The 19271-nt window shown below is 50.1% G+C and overlaps 1 protein-coding gene and 1 pseudogene across 1 annotated transcript; both read left to right on the top strand.

The window, feature by feature from the left end:
- Window positions 1–4390: 4390 nt before the first annotated feature.
- Window positions 4391–19215, top strand: LOC129693463 (transmembrane protease serine 12-like). The gene is made up of 7 exons (XM_055630276.1): window positions 4391–4473; window positions 6033–6231; window positions 7178–7440; window positions 8238–8380; window positions 11338–11597; window positions 16567–16846; window positions 19195–19215. The coding sequence occupies exons 1-7, from the start codon at window positions 4401–4403 to the stop codon at window positions 19213–19215; spliced, it is 1239 nt and encodes a 412-aa protein (XP_055486251.1). The 5' UTR covers window positions 4391–4400.
- On the top strand, window positions 17659–17799 carry LOC129693464 (U6atac minor spliceosomal RNA; annotated as a pseudogene).
- Window positions 19216–19271: the final 56 nt, after the last annotated feature.

Genomic DNA, 19271 nt, shown 5'->3' with positions numbered 1-19271 from the left:
GGGAGAGTGGGGGGAGGACAGATGGAGAGGGGAGGAGGGGAGGGGCAAGGAGAGGAAAAGAAGGGGGAAGAGAAGGGAGAGGAGAAGGGGGGAGGAGAGGGGGAGACGGGAGGGGGAGGGAGGGGAGGGGTAAGAGAGGTGAGACAAAGGGGGCAGATGGGAGAGAGGGTGGGGAGAGGGAGGGGGCAGAGGGGATATGGGGAGAGAGAAGGCGCAAAGAGTGAGGAGAGAGGGGGAGGAGAGGAAGTGGCGAGAAGGAGGAGGAAAGAAGGAAATAAATGGGTAAAGAGAAGGGGAGGGAAGAGAAAGGGAGAAGATAGGAGAGAGGAGAGGAGAGAGGGGAGAGGGAGAAGGGGGAGAGCGTGGGGAGAGAAGTGGGAGAGAAGGGGGCGTTTAGATGGGATACAAGAGTATTCAGGGTGGGAGAGAGGGTAGAGGAGAGAGAGGGAGAGAGGGAGAGATGGGAGAGAGTTGGAGAGGGAAGAGAGGGAGAGGAGGAGAGAGGAGGGAGAGGGGAAGGGGAAAGAGAGGGGGAGATAGGGAGAGAGAGGGGGGGAGAGAGGGGGGGGAGAGAGGGGAAGTTAGGGGAAGCGAGGGTGGCGCAGTGGGGGGTAGAGGGAGGCTAGTGGGGAGAGGGGAGAGAGAGAGGGTAGAGCAAGGGGTGGGAGGGGGGGAAGTGGACAGGGAGGAGAGAGGAGGAGGGTGTTCTAGTGTGGAGAGAGATGAGGGATGGAGTGTGAGAGGGGAGAGAGGAGGGAGAGAGAGGGGAGGGGAGAGGGGGAGAGAGGGAGGGGAGGGAGAGGGGGGAGAGAGAGGGGGGAGAAGGGGAGGAGGAGGGTAGTCAGAAGCAGACAGAAGGGGAATAGCATGGGGAGAGGGGGAGAGAGTGTTGTGACGGGGAGGGGAGGAGAAGGTGGAGAGATGGGTGGACTGAGAGGCTGGAGTGGATGAGAGAGAGGCGAGAGAGGGGGGGGAATAATAAAGGGGGAGAGAGGGGTGTAGTGAGCAGGGAAAGGGGGGAAAGTGGTGAGAAAGTGCGGGGAGAGGGGGAGATAAAGGAGAAATAAAGGATAGATAGAGAGAGTGGTAGAGAGAGAGAGATGGTGGTGAGAGGTGGAGTGCAAAGGTGGGAGAGAGGAAGGGAGAGGAAGGTGGAGTGTGATAGAGAGGGTTTGAGAGAGGGGGAGGAAGGGGGGGGGAGAGGAGAGAGTGGTGAGGAGAGTGGGAAGGGGAGAGAGGGAGACAATAGACAAAAGGTGCAGGAGGGCCATTCGGCCCTTCGAGCCAGCACCACCATTAAATGTGATCATGGCTGATCATCCACAATCAGTACCCCGTTCCTGCCTTCTCCCCATATCCCTTATCTTTAAGAACAGTATCTAACTCTCTCTTGAAAGCATCCAGTGAATTGGCCTCCACTGCCTTCTGAGGCAAAGAATTCCACAAATTCACAACTCTCTGGGGGTGAAAAACTGGTTCATCGTCTCTGTTCTAAATGGCTTACCCCTTATTCTTAAACTGTGACCCCCTAGTTCTGGACTCCCTCAACATTAGGAACATGTTTCCTGCCTCTAGCATGTCCAATCCCTTAATAATCTTATATGTTTCAATAAGATCCCCTCTGATCCTTTGGAGACCAAAACTGCACATAATACTCCAGGTGTGGTCTCACCAGGGCCCTGTACAACTGCAGAAGGACCTCTTTGTTCTTATACTCAACTCCTCATTATATTTATTACTTTATTGTCATTGCAGTGGTGCATACAACAAAATTCAGGCCCACTGCCTGAGCGGAGCTCAAATGTACAAGATAAAAAAGGCCAACATGCCATTAGGTTTCTTCACTGCCTGCTGTACCTGCATGCTTACTTTCATTGACGAGGTGGGGGCAGGAGGGAGTGGGTGGAGAAAGAGAGGGGGAGAGATGGGGAGAGTGAGGGGATATAGTTCAAGAGGGGGAGAGGGAGTGAGGGAGGAAAGGGTGAGAGAGGTGTCAGAGTGCAGAGGAAGAGGGGAGGTGGAGAGAGGGGAAGAGAATGGGGAGTGAGAGGATAGTGGATAGGGAATAGAAGGAGGAGGGGGAGCAAGGAGGGGAGTGGTGGCGAGAGGGAGGAGAGAGGGGGTAAGAGGAGAGAAGGGGTGAGAGGGGGAGGATGAACCCAGGGGGAGAAATGGGGAGAGGGAGGGGAGAGAGAGGAGAGCGAGGGGGAGAGGAGAGGCAGAGAGGGGGAGAGGGGGGGGGAGAGGGAGGGGGGGGGGGGGAAAGGGGGAGAGGGAGAGAGAAAGGGGGAGGGGGAGAGGGGGGGGGAGATGGGGAGGGAGGGAGAGAGAGATGGAGAAAGATACAGAGAGGGAGAGAGAGAGAGGGAGGAATGAAGAGAGGATTTAGAAATATGCAGAGAGAGAGAGAGAGGGGGAGAGAGAGAGAGGGGGGGAGAGAGGAGGGGAGGGTGAGAGAGGAGGGGGAATGGGGAAAGACGGGGGGAAAAGGGGGGGCAGAGGAGAAAGGGGGAGTGGTCTAGAGGGGGGAGAAGGGAGGGGGCTGTGAGGGTGGGAGAGAAGGGGTAGAGAGGGAGAGAAAGAGGGGGAGGGGGGGTGTTAGAGAGGGAGAGAGTGTGAGAGCGCAAGTGGGGGAGAAAGGGAGAAGGGAAGGGGTGGGTGTGAGAAGGGGTGAGAGGGTGAGGTGGGGGGATAGGGAGAGGGGGAGGGGAGGGAGAGAGGGTGGAGAGAGGGGAATGAGAGAGTCGGGATAGGTGAGCAGAGAGAGGTGTGGTGAGAGAAAGGTGGGGAGAGAGGGAAGGGGAGGGAGGAGGACATGAGAGAGGGGGGAGAGGGATAGTCAGACAAAGCAGTAGCAGACAAAGTGGTGCGAGAGGGGGAGAGAAAGGGAGAAGGTGAGTGGGAGTGAGGGGGAGAAAGAGGGGAGAGAATGGAAGAGGGAGGGAGGGGTGATAGAAGCAGACAGAGAGGAGGGGAGAAGAGGGAGGAGAAAGTGGAAGCGAGAGCGGGGAGAGAGAGTGGGGAGAGGGGGGCAGGTAGGGGTAGTGAGATAGGTGTAGTGAGATGTGGAAAGAGAGAGGGTGAGAGGTGGGAAGGGGAAGGGTTGGGTAAGGAGGGTGGGAGAACGAGAGAGGATGGGGGAGAGAGTAGGGAAATCCAGAACCAAAGGACACAGGTTTAAGATGAGGAGGGAAAGATTTAATTGGAACCAGAGAATACGTTTTTACGCAGAGTGTGGTGGGTGTACGGAACGTGCGGCTGGAGGAAGTAGTTGAGGCAGGAACTATCACAACATTTGAACAGATACAGGGATAGGAAAAGGTCTGAGGAATATGGGCCAAATGTATGCGGGATCAGCATGGATGGGTCGGCATAGAGGTCTTGGGCTGAAGGGCCTCTTTCCATGCCATGGGACTGAAGTTGATGAAGGGTCAATAAATGGCCAAACCTTTAACATTGACGTCCAGAAGAATCTTGGGGTCCAAGTCCACAGCTCCTGGACTTGGAACCCAACAGCAACATGTGGTCAGAGTAGGTTCTGGTTCCTTCATCGCTCAGGGCAGTGAGTACAAGAGTCAGGAAGTCACGATGCAGCTTGATAGGACTTCAGACGGCATTTGGTGTGTTGCGTACAGTTGTAGTCTCCCCGTTACAAGAAGGAACTGCAGATACTGGTTTACACCAAAGATAGGCACGGAATGCTGGAGTAACTCACAGCATCTCTGGAGAGGAGGAATGGGTGATGCTTTGGGTCAAGACTTTTCTTCAAACCTTCTACTGGTCTGAAGACGGGTCATGACCTGAAACATCATCCATTCCTTCTCTCCAGAGTAACTGCCTGTCCCGCTGAGTTACTCCAGCATTTTGTGTTTACTAGAATGCTGCTTGGATGAGGATTTCAGCTTCAGGAGGACGTTGGAGAGGGTGCAGAGGATGTTTACCAAAGCACTGCCTAGATTAGAGGGTTTCAGCTGCAGGGACAGGTTGGACAGACTGGGATTGTTTTCTCCGGAACATTGGGAGGCTAAGAGGAGAGGGTGGGGAGATCTCCTCTACCTCCGCTCCTCTCCCCCTCCCCTTCTGTGATACCCCCTCTCACGGTGCTCCCTCCTCTCCCCTCCCTCCCGCGGTGCTCCCCTCCCCTCCCTCACTGGGGGTGGTGGGGGAGTAAAGGGAGGGGGTGGGAGAGAGTTGAAGGGGGTGGGGGAGGGAGCTGTGATCTCATCGCCACCCACAAACAAAGATTGTTTGTGAGACAGGGCAGGTCATTTTGGGACGGGTCAGATTATTAACCCATCCCCCACACAGTGTCTACTCAGGGGGGGGGTAGAGGGAGGGGAGGCGGGAGGGGCAGAGGAGGAGGGGGAGGGGGGAGGGGGGGGGGGTAGAGATAACTGGTTATGGACTTAGTGAGAACGATTGTGCTCCTTGCTGTCACCTCGTGGGTCTTGGTCTGTGGACAAGATGTCCAAGGTATTGAACAGAGACGGGGAGCGGGGTGAAGGGGTCAGAGTGGAGAGGGGGTCACGGAGACAGGGAAGGTGTCACAAAGATGGGGAGGGGGGTCACAGTGCAGGGGCTGGGGGGAAGTGCCAAGGAGATGGGGCCGGAGGGGTGAGGGGGTGACTGAGACCGGGAGAGGGGTTGTGGGGGCTGGAGGGGAGAGGGTGATAGACAGGGAGGGAGGGAGGGAGGGAGGGGGTTAATAGTTGAGGATAGTTACAAATAGGTTTTGAAATAGTTGTAGTTTTAAGAGTGAGGCCAAATGCTAAGCTCGCATTTGGAGTATTGTGTGCAATTTTGGACACCATATCTGAGGAAAGATGTGCTGGTTCTGGAAAGGGTCCAGGGGACATTTCCAGGAATGATCCCAGGAATTAATAGGTTAACATATCATCATATTCAGATCCAGCACATCTTTCCTCAGATATGGTGTCCAAAATTGCACACAATACTCCAAATGCGAGCTTAGCGTTTGACGGCACTGGGTCTGTACTCACGGAGTATAGAAGAATGAGGGAGGACCTCATTGAAAGATACAGAATAGTGAAAGGTTTGGATAGAATGGATGTAGAGAGGATGTTTCCACTAGTGTGTGAGTCTAGGACCAGAGGTCATAGCCTCAGAATTAAAAGATGTCCGTTTAGGAAAGAGATGAGGAGAAATTTCTTTAGTGAGAGGGTGGTGAATCTGTGGAATTGTTTGGCACATGTCATCTTTTTGAGTCTTATTGTCTGTAACTCATTTTCACCTCGGCCACAGCTAACATTCTGAAGAAGGGTCTCGACCCAAATCGTCACTCATTCCTTCTCTCCAAAGATGCTGCCTGTCCCGCTGAGTTACTCCAGCTTGTTGTGTTTCCTTTATCATCGTTATTTTTTTTGCATATCTTTCATTCATTTGTTCTATATCTCTCCTTTTCCTTCCCCCTGGCTCTCAGTCTCAAGAAGGGTCTCGACCCAAAACATCACCAATTCCTTCTCTCCAGAGATGTTGCCTGACCCGCTGAGATAATCCAGCATTTTATGTCTATCTAATGTTTTTATTACTGGACTAACCTACTGTTAGAAAATTAATGTACAAAACCAGATTTGTAGAAACTCGATTTAACAGAGTGAATGTGGTCCTCCGATATCTTGGATCTAGGTGGCACAGCAGCATCGCTACTGCCTCTCAGCGCCAGAGATCCGGGTTCAATCCTGACTACGAGTGCTGTATGTACTGTGTCCTGCATGGGTTTTCTGCAGGATCTCCCGTGTCCTCCCACACTCCAAAGACGTACAGGTTTGTACGTTAATTGGTTTGGTGGAAATGTAAAAAAAAAGTGTCCCTAGTGTGTGTGTAGGATAGTGTTAGCGTGTGGGAATCGCAGGTCGGTGCAGACTTGATGGGCCAAAGGGCCTGTTTCCGCACTGTATCTCTAAACTAAACTAAGTTTTGAAGATAGTTATGAGTGTTCTGATTAAGTTTGAAGATAGTGATGAATGTTTGCAGCTGTTCTCTCGCCACGTCCTCTCTCTCTCTCTCCCTAGGGTGTGGGCATCGGCCAATGGCCGGCCCACCGTTCCCCTCGCGGGTGGTGGGTGGGCAGGAAGCGTTGCCAGGGGCCTGGCCTTGGCAGGTGAGTCTGCAGCTGGAGCATGGAGGAATGTCTGCCCACACGTGTGGCGGCGTGGTCATTGACCATGGCTGGGTGCTCACTGCAGCCCACTGTGTCGTCCGCAAGGGAAGGTAGGCAACTGTACCCCTCAGCCAACCGTCTCCACCTGCCTCTCTCCCCACCCTCACTGCCCCGCATGGCCCATTTCTCCCCTTCCACCTGCCTTCCTTCCTCTAGCTTCAAGATTCACTTCCCTTCAAGCGTCTAGATTCACAATTCAAACTTCATCATCCCTCTACCTTCACGATTCGCTCCTATCCTCTGGCTTCACAATTTATACCGCAACAATTTTGGCCCATATGGATCAATTATGGCCCAATGCTCTCCTGCCTTTCTCTGGCTTCACCATTAGCAAATCAATCCACTGGATTCACAATTCGCACTTCTTCAATCCTCTAGTTTCACACTTTGCACCACTTCAATCCTCTAGCTTCATGATTTGTTTCTCTTTAAGTCTCTAGCTTAAAAATTCACCCATCTCCCTCTCGCTCCCAGTCTAGACACCCTTGCCGCTCGCTGTTGGTGACGGCACTCTCTCCACTCTCCCCTCGATATTAACCCTCTCTGCAGTACAACAAAACTAACACTAAAGTCAAACTAAACTAAAATGAGACTAAACTGAAACTAAACTCCTGTCTGTCCACTCTATTAACCTCTCTCTCTCCCCCACACCCTCGTCAACCCTCTAGCTTCAATCATCCAGCTTCACAATCCATCTCCTCTCTCTGTCCCCCGTTTATTAACTCCTCTCTCCTGTATATTAACTCCCCTCCCCTTTCTCTCTCTCGTCTAGACACCACTGGCTGGTAATGACGGGTCTCTCTCCCCTACATTAACCCACTCTCTCTCTAATGTAAAACTAAACTAAACTTAACCCCCTCTTCCTCACCCTGCCTGTATTAACTTTCTCTCTCCCTCTGCCACCCTGTCTTCCCCCCCACTCTCTGGCCCCCTTATCTCTCTCTGGCCCATCTCTCTCTCTCTCTGCCTCCCCATCTCCCCCCCCCTCCCCTGCAGACACCAGCGCCGCTGGCTAGTGGTGACGGGCCTCCACAGCCGCTCGCACCCGGGGCCGCTCACACGGTGGATGAGGCTACGGCGGCTTCACCTCCACCCGGGCTTCCGCGCCGACACCATGGAGCACGACATAGCTCTGCTGCAACTGCACCGCGCCCTGCCCTACGATGCCGGCACCCAGCCCGTGTGTCTGCCACCCGCTGGCACCCAGCACGACGCTCAACCCTGTTTCATCAGTGGCTGGGGCGCCCGGCAAGCCGACGGTGAGACGGCTCTAGACTGGCTTCACATTTAGTTTAGTTTAGCTTTAGTGGAGAGAAGGAGGGGGGGGGGGGGGGGGGGGGGGGGGGGGGGGGGGATGGAGGGCGAGGGAGGGAAGAAGGATGAGGGAAGAGGGATGGGGAAGAGGGAGGGATTGATGCAGAAAGAGGGAGTGTAGAATAGTGGGAGGGAGGATGAAAGAGAGCGGGAGATGGAAGGGGGGAGGGAGGGGTGGTGAGAGATAGGGAGGGGGAAGAAGGGGAGAGAGAGGGGGATTAGGGAAGCGAAAGTGAGGTGGAGAGAGGGGGATGTGTGGGTGGGGAAATTGATTGATGGAGGGATTGGTGTCTGTCACCCGCTCACTTCCCCATCTGTGGTCTCCCCACCCCTTTATCCATACTCCCTCACTTCCACCCCCTCTCCCCCCCCTCCCTCTTCCCATCTTTCTCTATCTCTATGCTCCCTTTTCCCTCTCCCTCTCTACCCCCTCTCTCTCTCCTTCTCACCCTCGCCTCTCTCTCACTTCTCCCCCTCTCTACCCTCTCCTCTCTACCCTCTCTTTCTGCTCTTTCCCCCTCCTCTCCCCTCTCTCTCTCCCCCCCCCTCTCCCCCCCCTCTCACTCCCCCCACTCTCTCACTCCCCCTCTCTCTCTCCCCCCTCCTTTCCTCCCCCACCCTCTCACCCTCCTCTCCCTCCTCCTCCCTCCTCCTCTCTCTCCCCCTCCTCTCTCCCCCCTCCTCTCTCTCTCTCCTCCACTCTCTCCTCTCACTACCCCACTCCCCCCCCCCCCCCCCCCAGGCCCCGGATCGGAGAACCTACAAGAAGCAGAGCTGCAGCTGATTCCCAATTGGCTCTGTAACCATCCCAACTGGTATAACGGCATCATCACCTCACACATGTTGTGTGCCGGCTATGAGAACGGTTCTGTGGACGGGTGCCAGGTACCTGTACACCCCTCCCCTGCCTCAGAAAGGAGGGCCTTTGACAAGGTCCCACACAAGAGATTAGTCTGAAAAATTAGAGCACATGGTATTGGGGTAGGGTATTGGCACAGATAGAGAACTGGTTGGCAGACAGGAAGCAAAGAGTAGGAATTAACGGGTCCCTTTCAGAATGTCAGGCAGAGACTAGCGGCGTGTGGCAAGGCTCGGTGCTGGGACCCCAGTTATTTACAATGATTTAGATGAGGGAATTAATTGTAACATCTCCAAGCTTGTGGTTGACACAAAGCTGGGTGGCAGTGAGCTGTGACGAGGATGCTATGAGGCTGCAGGGTGACTTGGATAGGTTGGGTGAGTGGGCAGATGCATGGCAGATGCAGTATAATGTGGATACATGTGAGGTTATCCACTTTGGTGGAAAGAACAGGAAGGCAGACTATTACCTGAATGGTGTCAGATTAGGAAAAGGGGAGGTGCAACGAGACCTGGGTGTGCCTGTAAATCAGTTACTGAAAGTAAGCATGCAGTTACTGCAGGCAGTGAAGAAAGTGAATGGCATGTTGGCCTTCATTGCGAGAGGATTTGAGTTTAGAAGCAAGGAGTTCCTATTGCAGTTGTACAGGGCCCTGGTGAGACCACACCTGGAGTATTGTGTGCAATTTAGATTTCCTAATTTGAGGAAGGACATTATTCAAATTGAGCGAGTGCAGTGTAGGTTCACTAGGTTAATTCCCGGGATGGCGGGACTGACATATGAAAGAATGGGTCGACTAGGCTTGTATTTACTGGAATTTAGAAGGATGAGAGGAGATCTTACAGAAACATATAAAATTCTTAAAGGATTCATAGAAACATAGAAATTAGGTGCAGGAGTAGGCCATTCGGCCCTTCGAGCCTGCACCGCCATTCAATATGATCATGGCTGATCATCCAACTCAGTATCCCATACCTGCCTTCTCTCCATACCCCCTGATTCCCTTAGCCACAAGGGCCACATCTAACTCCCTCTTAAATATAGCCAATGAACTAGCCTCAACTACCCTCTGTGGCAGAGAGTTCCAGAGATTCACCACTCTCTGTGTGAAAAAAGTTCTTTTCATCTCGGTTTTAAAGGATTTCCCCATTATCCTTAAGCTGTGACCCCTTGTCCTGGACTTCCCCAACATCGGGAACAATCTTCCTGCATCTAGCCTGTCCAACCCCTTAAGAATTTTGTAAGTTTCTATAAGATCCCCTCTCAATCTCCTAAATTCTAGAGAGTATAAACCAAGTCTATCCTTCTTCATAAGACAGTCCTACCATCCCAGAAATCAGTCTGGTGAACCGTCTCTGCACTCCCTCTATGGCAATAATGTCCTTCCTCAGATTTGGAGACCAAAACTGTACGCAATACTCCAGGTGTGGTCTCACCAAGACCCTGTACAACTGCAGTAGAACCTCCCTGCTCCTATACTCAACATATTCGACAGGCTAGATGCAGGAAAAATGTTCCCGATGTTGGGGGAGTCCAGAACCAGGGGTCACAGTTTAAGAATAAGGGGTCGGCCATTTATGACTGAGATGAGGAAAAACTTTTTCACCCAGAGAGTTGCGAATCTGTGGAATTCTCTGCCACAGAAGGCAGTGGAGGCCAAATCACTGGATGTTTTCAAGAGGGAGTTAGATTTGGCTCTTAGTGCTAACGGAATCAAGGGATATGGGGGGAAAAAGCAGGAAGTGAGTGCTGATTTTAGATGATCAGCCATGATCATATTGAATGGTTGTGCTGGCTCGAAGGGCCAGAATGGCCCACTCCAGCAACTATTTTTCTATGTCTCTGTTTCCCTCCCCCTCCCGTCTTCTCTCCTGCCCCGTCCCCTCTCCACCCCTGCCCACCTCCCCTCCCCGTCCTTCTCCTCCCCTCCCCCTAAAACCACTCACCTCCCCTCTCATCCTCTTCCCTCATGCTCCCTTCCACTCTCCTCCCCTCCCTTCCCATCACCTCCCGTCTCCCGCCCTCTCCTCCCTTCCCTTCCCCTCCCTCATCACCCTTCAGATGGTGTGTACTGGGCACGAGAACGGCTCAGTAGACGGGTGCCTGTATAGCCCTCCCCTCCCTCACCCACAGCTCCTCGTTTCTCCTCCCCTCCTCTCAACTCTCCTCCTCTCCCTTCCCCTCCCTCACCCACAGCTCCTCGCTTCTCCTCCCCTCCTCTCAACTCTCCTCTTGTCCCTTTCCCTCCCTCATCCTACCCCCTCCCCGAAAAAACCTCCCCTCTCCCCCTCCTTCTCTCCACACTCCCCTCTCTCTCTCTCCCTCCCTCTCTCACAACCTCTCCCCCTCTCCCCCTCCCTTTCCCCACCCCTGCCCCCCCCCCCCCCCCCACTGGGAGACAGCAGTTGGAGGAGGGAGGGGAGGGGATGGGATGGGGGAGGTACAGGACACAGACTGACCTCTCCCACCCCCACCCTACCCCGGTCTCTCCTCCCGGGAAAGACAGTGAGGACCGGTAGGGTGGATACACGGGGATAGGACAGGTTTGGAGGGATCTGGGCCAACTGCGGGCAAGGGACTAATGTGGCTGGGATAGGTTGGCCAGTGTGGGCAAGTTGAGCCAATGGGCCTGTTTCAGCTGTGTGACACTGTGACTGTGTCTCTCTCGCTATCAGACACACTGACCTCTCCCTCCTCTCTCTTTCTGCACCCTCTCTCTTTCTCTCTCTCCCCCTCACTCTCTCCCCCCTCTCCCCTTCCTCTCTCTCTCTCCACCCTCTTCTCTTCCCTTACCCCCTCTCTCTCTCTCTCGCGCGCGCTCCCCCCTTCCTCTCTTACCTCTTTCTCCCCATTCTCTCTCCCCCTCTCGCTCCCCTCCTCTCTCTCCACCCTCTCTCTCCTCCCCCACTCTTTCCATTCTCTCCCCCTCACTGCTTCCCTCCCCCCCCCCCCCCCCCCCCCCCCCCGTCTCTCTGCCCCACAGGGAGACAGCGGTGGGCCGCTGCAGTGCTACAGCTGGGGCGACCAGCGCTTCTACCTGATGGGAATCACCAGTTGTGGGACGTGGTGCGGATTGCCCCGCAAGGTGGGGGATTATACCCGAGTCTCCGCCTACATCGGGTGGATCGAGGCGGACCGGGCGATGTCCAGACCAGCCGGCATCTCTGGCGGGATACCCACTCTCACTCTCCTCTCCCTCACCCTGCTCTCCCTCACACACAATAAACACATTTACTGCCTTAGGTTAGATTTATTATAAAAACTAGCCCAAGTGGGACCCGGTGGATCCCAGTCACACGGGAGTCCTGCAACGCAACGGTGGGAGCGTCCTGCATCCAGAGGAGGGGGCGGCTTCAGTCAGGGCCTGCCCGGGGAGGGGCAGTGTGTGTGCGGGGAGAGGAGGTTGTGTGGGGGTGGTGGGGGCAGGGGTGTGAGGTAGTGTAGCGGGGGTGGTGTGGGGGAGGGAGGCGTGGGGGAGGGGAGTGTGGGTGAGGGAAGTTGGGGGGGGGGGGGGGGGGGAGGTAGGGGAGGGGGGTGTATGTGGCAGGGGGTGGTGTGGGCTCCTCGCTCACAGTCCGCATCAGCTTTATTCTCCCCGCCGGACAGCGGGTGTGGGAAGGGACGTTACCTTCATGGTGACTGACAGGCTGCTCATCTCACGATTTTTACACTTTTCTAATATTTCACCGATCGGAACAAAACTTGGGGCGGTCGGAGCAGAGGAGAACGGTGAGTACGGTGGCAAAACATAGAAACATAGAAAATAGGTGCAGGAGGAGACCATTTGAACCATTCATTATGATCATGGCTTAGCAATGTTACAAAATTTTGAGATTAAAAAAATCAAGTCTGCAATTTATCCCATCAGATAAAGCATAAAAGAAGTTTAATTTGACACAATTCACTTTCATATCTTCAGTATTTAAAAAAGTTATGGCCACTTTCATACTCGGAAATTAGCATCTTGTCTAAAGAAGGGTTTCAGCCTGAAACGTTGCTTATTTCCTTTGCTCCAGAGATGCTGCTGCACCCGCTGAGTTTCTCCAGCATTTTTGTGTACCTTCGATTTTCCAGCATCTGCAGTTTCCTTCTTGAACACAGCATCTTGTTCCCTATTGATTTTCCATTGACTTAACACAAAAGTTGTGAACAAGGACAGTCAAATGGCCATAACTTTATTAAAAATTAAGAGAACTGAAAGAAATGTTCAGTTATTATAGATTGAAGCATTCTGAAACAAATATTAAGCAATCTTACTTGGATGACCTGAAATTAAAGCATATAATTAGTTAGTTACCAAATTGTAGCTAATTCCAAAATTCAATTACTAGATCAAAACATCTATCCATTTTTTAAGAAAAGTTTAACATTTTGAAAAAGCCTAAGTGTCCAAAGAACATTCACACAAGAATTCACAATAAAACATGATTTTTAAATCTCATTGACATTAATTTATAGGCCAAATGGAAGGAATTTAGTGTTCAATTGCTGTAAATTAATGGTCATTTAAATCAGCTTGCGAGTGGGTTTTTCTGGAATGCAATGGTTTGGAACGTTGCCATTGCGGTGGATTTGAAGCCCATATGCGGCATGAAAGATACTGCGGGTTTGAATGGGCCCCCAAGTCACGTACTCGCAACTTAAAATTTTGAATAAAGGGATCTTAAGACGCACTTTTTAATGTAAAAATAAACAACCTACCTTGCCTTGTCCCCTACATAAGATCCGTCCCATTGTCGACGTTCGCGGCTTTAGAGGATGATTTTTAATCTACTATAACAATTAAATAACCCAATTTATTTTAAAAATAGCTGCAGTGAACGAATGTCGCAGCGATTTTTCGTCAGCAACTAAGCAGGCTGAACAACCTCGATTTCTCTAGCCTAGAGAAAATGCGTTTTAAACCCGCCCCCCTCTCAAAAATGCCAATGTCGCGCACACAGGCAGCGACAGAACTGCAGCGCCGCTGAAGGTAATTTTTGAAACATACCTACATTGCAGATCATCCCCAATCAATAACCCGTGCCTGCCTTTTCCCCATATCCCTTGACTCCACTAGCCCCTAGAGCTCTATCTAACTCCCTCTTAAATCCATCCAGTGATTTGGCCTCCTACTGCCCTCTGTGGCAGGGAATTCCACAAATTCACAACTCTCTGGGTGAAAAAGTTTTTTCTTACCTCAGTCTTAATTCATCTCCCCTTTATTCTAAGACTGTGTCCCCTGGTTCTGGACTCGCCCAGCATTAGGAACATTTTTCCTGCATCTAGCTTGTCCACTCCTTTTATAATTTTATATGTTTCTATAAGATATCCCCTCATCCTTCTAAACTCCAGTGAATACAGCCCTAGTCTTTTCAATCTTTCCTCATATGACAGTCCTGCCATCCCAGGGATCAATCTCATGAAGCTACGCTGCACTGCCTCAATCACAAGTATGTCCTTCCTCAAATTAGGAGACAAAACTGGACATAATACTCCAGATGGGGTCTCACCAGAGCCCTATACATACTGAAATCCTCTTGTTATGAAGGCCAACATTCCATTTTACTTCGGAGTCACGTGAGTGATTACGTGAAGAAGCCCCGCCAGTCCGCATGCGTGCCATTATGTCATCTGCACTGGTGCGGCACCGGTCTGGCATGCAACTCATTCCTGCCAGCGGTATGTTAAACCTGCAGGTAAACATAGAAACATAGAAATTAGGTGCAGGAATAGACCATTCGGCCCTTCGAGCCTGCACCGCCATTCAATATGATCATGGCTGATCATCCAACTCAGTATCCCGTACCTGCCTTCTCTCCATACCCCCTGATCCCCTTAGCCACAAGGGCCACATCTAACTCCCTCTTAAACATAGCCAATGAACTGGCCTCAACTACCCTCTGTGGCAGAGAGTTCCAGAGATTCACCACTCTCTGTGTGAAAAAAGTTCTTCTCATCTCGGTTTTAAAGGATTTCCCCCTTATCCTTAAGCTGTGACCCCTTGTCCTGGACTTCCCTAACATCGGGAACAATCTTCCTGCATCTAGCCTGTCCAACCCCTTAAGAATTTTGTAAGTTTCTATAAGATCCCCTCTCAATCTCCTAAATTCTAGAGAGTATAAACCAAGTCTATCTAGTCTTTCTTCATAAAACAGTCCTGACATCCCAGGAATCAGTCTGGTGAACCTTCTCTGCACTCCCTCTATGGCAATAATGTCCTTCCGCAGATTTGGAGACCAAAACTGTACGCAATACTCCAGGTGTGGTCTCACCAAGACCCTGTACAACTGCAGTAGAACCTCCCTGCTTTTATACTCAAATCCTTTTGCAATGAAAGCTAACATACCATTCGATTTCTTTGCTGCCTGCTGCACCTGCATGCTTACCTTCAATGACTGGTGTACCATGACACCCAGGTCTCGCTGCATCTCCCTCTTTCCCAATCGGCCACCATTTAGATAATAGTCTGCTTTCCCGTTTTTGCCACCAAAATGGATAACCTCACATTTATCCACATTATACTGCATCTGCCAAACATTTGCCCACTCACCCAGCCTATCCAAGTCACCTTGAAGTCTCCTAGCAGCCTCCTCACAGCTAACACTGCCCCCCAGCTTAGTGTCATCCGCAAACCTGGAGATATTGCCTTCAATTCCCTCATCCAGATCATTAATATATATTGTAAATAGCTGGGGTCCCAGCACTGAGCCTTGCGGTACCCCACTAGTCACTGCCTGCCATTGTGAAAAGGACCCGTTTACTCCTACTCTTTGCTTCCTGTTTGCCAGCCAGTTCTCTATCCACATCAATACTGAACCCCCAATGCCTTGTGCTTTAAGTTTGTATACTAATCTCTTATGTGGGACCTTGTCGAAAGCCTTCTGGAAGTCCAGATACACCACATCCACTGGTTCTCCCCTATCCACATGATTTACCTTTCGTAAATCCATGCTGACTTTGTCCAATGATTTCAGCACTTTTTAAATGTGCTGCTATCCCATCTTTAATAACTGACTCTAGCAGTTTCCCCACTACCGATGTTAGACTAACTGGTCTGTAATTCCCCATTTTCTCTCTCCCTCCCTTCTTAAAAAGTGGGGTTACGTTTTCTACCCGCCAATCTTCAGGAACTACTCCAGAATCTAAAGAGTTTTGAAAGATTATTACTAATGCATCCACTATTTCTGGAGCTACTTCCTTAAGTACTCTGAGATGCAGCCTATCTTGCCCTGGGGATTTATCGGCCTTTAATCCATTCAATTTACCCAACACCACTTCCCGGCTAACCTGGATTTCACTCAATTCCTCCAACTCCTTTGACCCGCGGTCCCCTGCTATTTCCGGCAAATTATTTATGTCTTCCTTAGTGAAGATGAAACCAAAGTAGTTATTCAATTGGTCCGCCATATCCTTGTTCCCCATGATCAACTCACCTGTTTCTGACTGCAAGGGACCTACATTTGTTTTAACTAATCTCTTTCTTTTCACATATCTATAAAAACTTTTGCAGTCAGTTTTTATGTTCCCTGCCAGTTTTCTTTCATAATCTATTTTCCCTTTCCTAATTAAGCCCTTTGTCCTCCTCTGCTGGTCTTTGAATTTCTCCCAGTCCTCCGGTATGCTGCTTTTTCTGGCTAATTTGTACGCATCATCCTTCGCTTTGATACTATCCCTGATTTCCCTTGTTATCCATGGATGTACTACCTTCCCTGATTTATTCTTTTGCCAAACTGGTATGAACAATTTTTGTAGTTCATCCATGCAGCCTTTAAATGTCTTCCATTGCATATCCACCGTCAACCCTTTTAGAATTAATTGCCAGTCAATCTTGGCCAATTCACGTCTCATACCCTCAAAGTTACCTTTCTTTAAGTTCAGAACCATTGTTTCTGAATTAACAATGTCACTCTCCATCCTAATGAAGAACTCAGCCATATTATGGTCACTCTTGCCCAAGGGGGCACGTACAACAAGATTGCTAACTAACCCTTCCTCATTACTCAATACCCAGTCTAAAATAGCCTGCTCATTGGTTCCTCTACATGTTGATTTAGATCCTGCATACATTCCAAGAAATCCTCTTCCTCAGCACCCCTGCCAATTTGATTCACCCAATCTATATGTAGATTGAAGTCACCCATTATAACTGTTTTGCCTTTGTCGCACGCATTTCTAATTTCCTGTTTGAATAAGTAAGTTTCAATACTTACCAGGTTGTATTTTCCTGCAGGAACCACCTCTTACAGAGGTTTCCTGATGGCTATAGTAGGTCAGCCCGGTCGAGCAGCGGGGAAACCGGCCTTGGGCTGTCGGAGGACCCAGTCCAGACCGCCAATCCTGGGGGGGGTCCACTTAACAGCAAGCCTGAGAATCGGACCAGGAGGATTCACCTCCCAATGTGGACGTCTGGTAAGATGGAGCACATGTCAGAAAGGATGCTCCATCATGACAGGCTCCAGCAGGAGCTTATAACCAAGAGGTCACCGCATGGGCCGTGGCAGCAGCTTCAGGTAAGGGCTGTATGGAGAAATATCAGCTCCAGAAACAGGAGCTTTATATCCATGGGTCCTCTTGCGAGCTCATGGCAGCAGCACCTGTAGACGGGCTGCATAATGTCTCCCACAAGGAGGAGGTTGAGCCTACCAGGGCAGTTTTGTTCTGACCCTGAGGTTGGAGGTAATGGAAAGAATAACCTAAGGCATAAACCAAGAAAGGCTGTTGAGCACAGCTCCAGCAGGATATGCTCCAGCAAAAGGAGCTTTATATTCGAAGGTCTCCTCACGAGACTGGTTCCAGCACCTGCTCATGGCTGCCCAAAAATCCTCTCTCTGTGAAAGAGAATACGAGTGGTGAGTGTAACCAACTTCAAAATTCTAAAAATATGTCTGTGGAATGTTTTGGAATAAATGTGTATGGTTACAAGGGAGTCCTCACAAACGAAGGTGGAGAATACCCGGAAGGGGCTAGAGTTCCCCACATGCTATAAATACCAAGAATAAACAACGCTCAGGGGTGACATTAAAACAAGCCGCTGAATCTTCTCTTGAGGGTAAGACCTATTCGACAGGTAAAACTGGATAAGGAAGCAAAGCTGTCGGGCCAATCAAAAAAAAGAGGTACCAACAACGAGCAAAGCTTCATTGTTGCGGCAACAACACCCCCACGCCATCGTTAACAGTAAGCAGTTCACTGAAGTTGGTGGCAGTATGAAAGTTGGACACAGGTCTTTAAATCCGAGACCCAAGTCGGGCTCAGGGAAAATATGGGACCAGCTACAAGCAGTAATATTTACACTTGTTTGTACCAATAATAATAATAACATGTGTTGTATGAAAATAGCATTTCCCTTGATAAGGATGGAAGGGATCCTAGTGGCCTTACAACACACCAATGGTTGGCATCTAACCATGAAAAGCTGCACAATACTAAGGTTCCAAGCACAGAAATTGGGCCATATTTGTCTTTACAGGCAAGCCCAGAATTAACCATATAACCATATAACAATTACAGCAAGGAAACAGGCCATCTCAACCCTTCTAGTCCGTGCCGAACACGTATTCTCCCCTAGTCCCATATACCTGCGCTCAGACCATAACCCTCCATTCATTTCCCGTCCATATAACTATCCAATTTATTTTTAAATGATAAAAACGAACCTGCCTCCACCACCTTCACTGGAAGCTCATTCCACACAGCCACCACTCTCTGAGTAAAGAAGTTCCCCCTCATGTTACCCCTAAACTTCTGTCCCTTAATTCTTGTCATGTCCCCTTGTTTGAATCTTCCCTACTCTCAGTGGGAAAAGCTTATCCATGTCAACTCTGTCTATCCCTCTCATCATTTTAAAGACCTTTATCAAGTCCCCCCTTAACCTTCTGCGCTACTAAGAATAAAGCTCTAACTTGTTCAACCTTTCTCTGTAACTTAGTTGCTGAAACCCAGGCAACATTCTAGTAAATCTCCTCTGTACGCTCTCTATTTTGTTGACATCCTTCCTATAATTAGGCGACCAAAATTGTACATCATACTCCAGAATTGGCCTCACCAATGCCTTGTACAATTTTAACATTACATCCCAACTTCTATACTCAATGCTCTGATTTATAAAGGCCAGCACACCAAAAGCTTTCTTTACCACCCTATCTACATGAGATTCCACTTTCAGGGAACTGTGCACAGTTATTCCCAGATCCCTCTGTTCACCTGCATTCTTCAATTCCCTACCAATCAAGACAGAATATCCTGTAATAATTTACCTAATATACGTTGGAATATCATCACGTATAATCAATGACAACACAAAATGGTTGTTGTATCACAAAGCATTTAATGAAATTATGGCTCGATGGAATACTGAATTGATATGTTTGTTTCCAGGCTCATTTACCGGTTGCAAAATATGAATCGTAATATTGGCAAAAAATACACTCTCGCTACAAGGAGAAAGAAGTTATGATTGTCTCCCTTCATTTTGCCTCATCAGTCGGGTCTTGCAATAAGTCAGCAAGATCCCGCTCTAGGTTGTCGTTCTGTCCAACTGACCTATGCAGCTATGCTTCTCGCTTTGTCGAGAATAATAATACACCCTTTTACGATTATTCTTAACATAAAACTTGCTGGTTTAGCCTGTGGATCGGGAAACCAGCCTCTGCATGATAAATCAATTATGTCCAGAGTTGTCCTACAAGGCAGGCTCAGTATTATGGACAGGAATTGCTTTCGGGACTAGCTCGGAAAACGGGCCAGAATTGTAACTCGAGCAGGTATGGAATTCACAGGCGCGACCTGTCCATTGTGGAAAAGATGCAGAATGTTGTTTACTTCGCATCTGATTTCCTTAAAATGCTCCCATTTACAGAGATCATCGGAGGTATTTTGAAAATTATCTGGTAAGGCAATAATAAACATTGCAAAATGGGTTACCTTCAGTTTCCA

The sequence above is a fragment of the Leucoraja erinacea genome, unplaced genomic scaffold (genome assembly GCF_028641065.1).
Source record: "Leucoraja erinacea ecotype New England unplaced genomic scaffold, Leri_hhj_1 Leri_304S, whole genome shotgun sequence".
In the NCBI taxonomy this organism is placed as follows: Eukaryota; Metazoa; Chordata; class Chondrichthyes; order Rajiformes; family Rajidae; genus Leucoraja; species Leucoraja erinaceus.
This window is presented reverse-complemented; position numbering and strand designations above follow the sequence as displayed.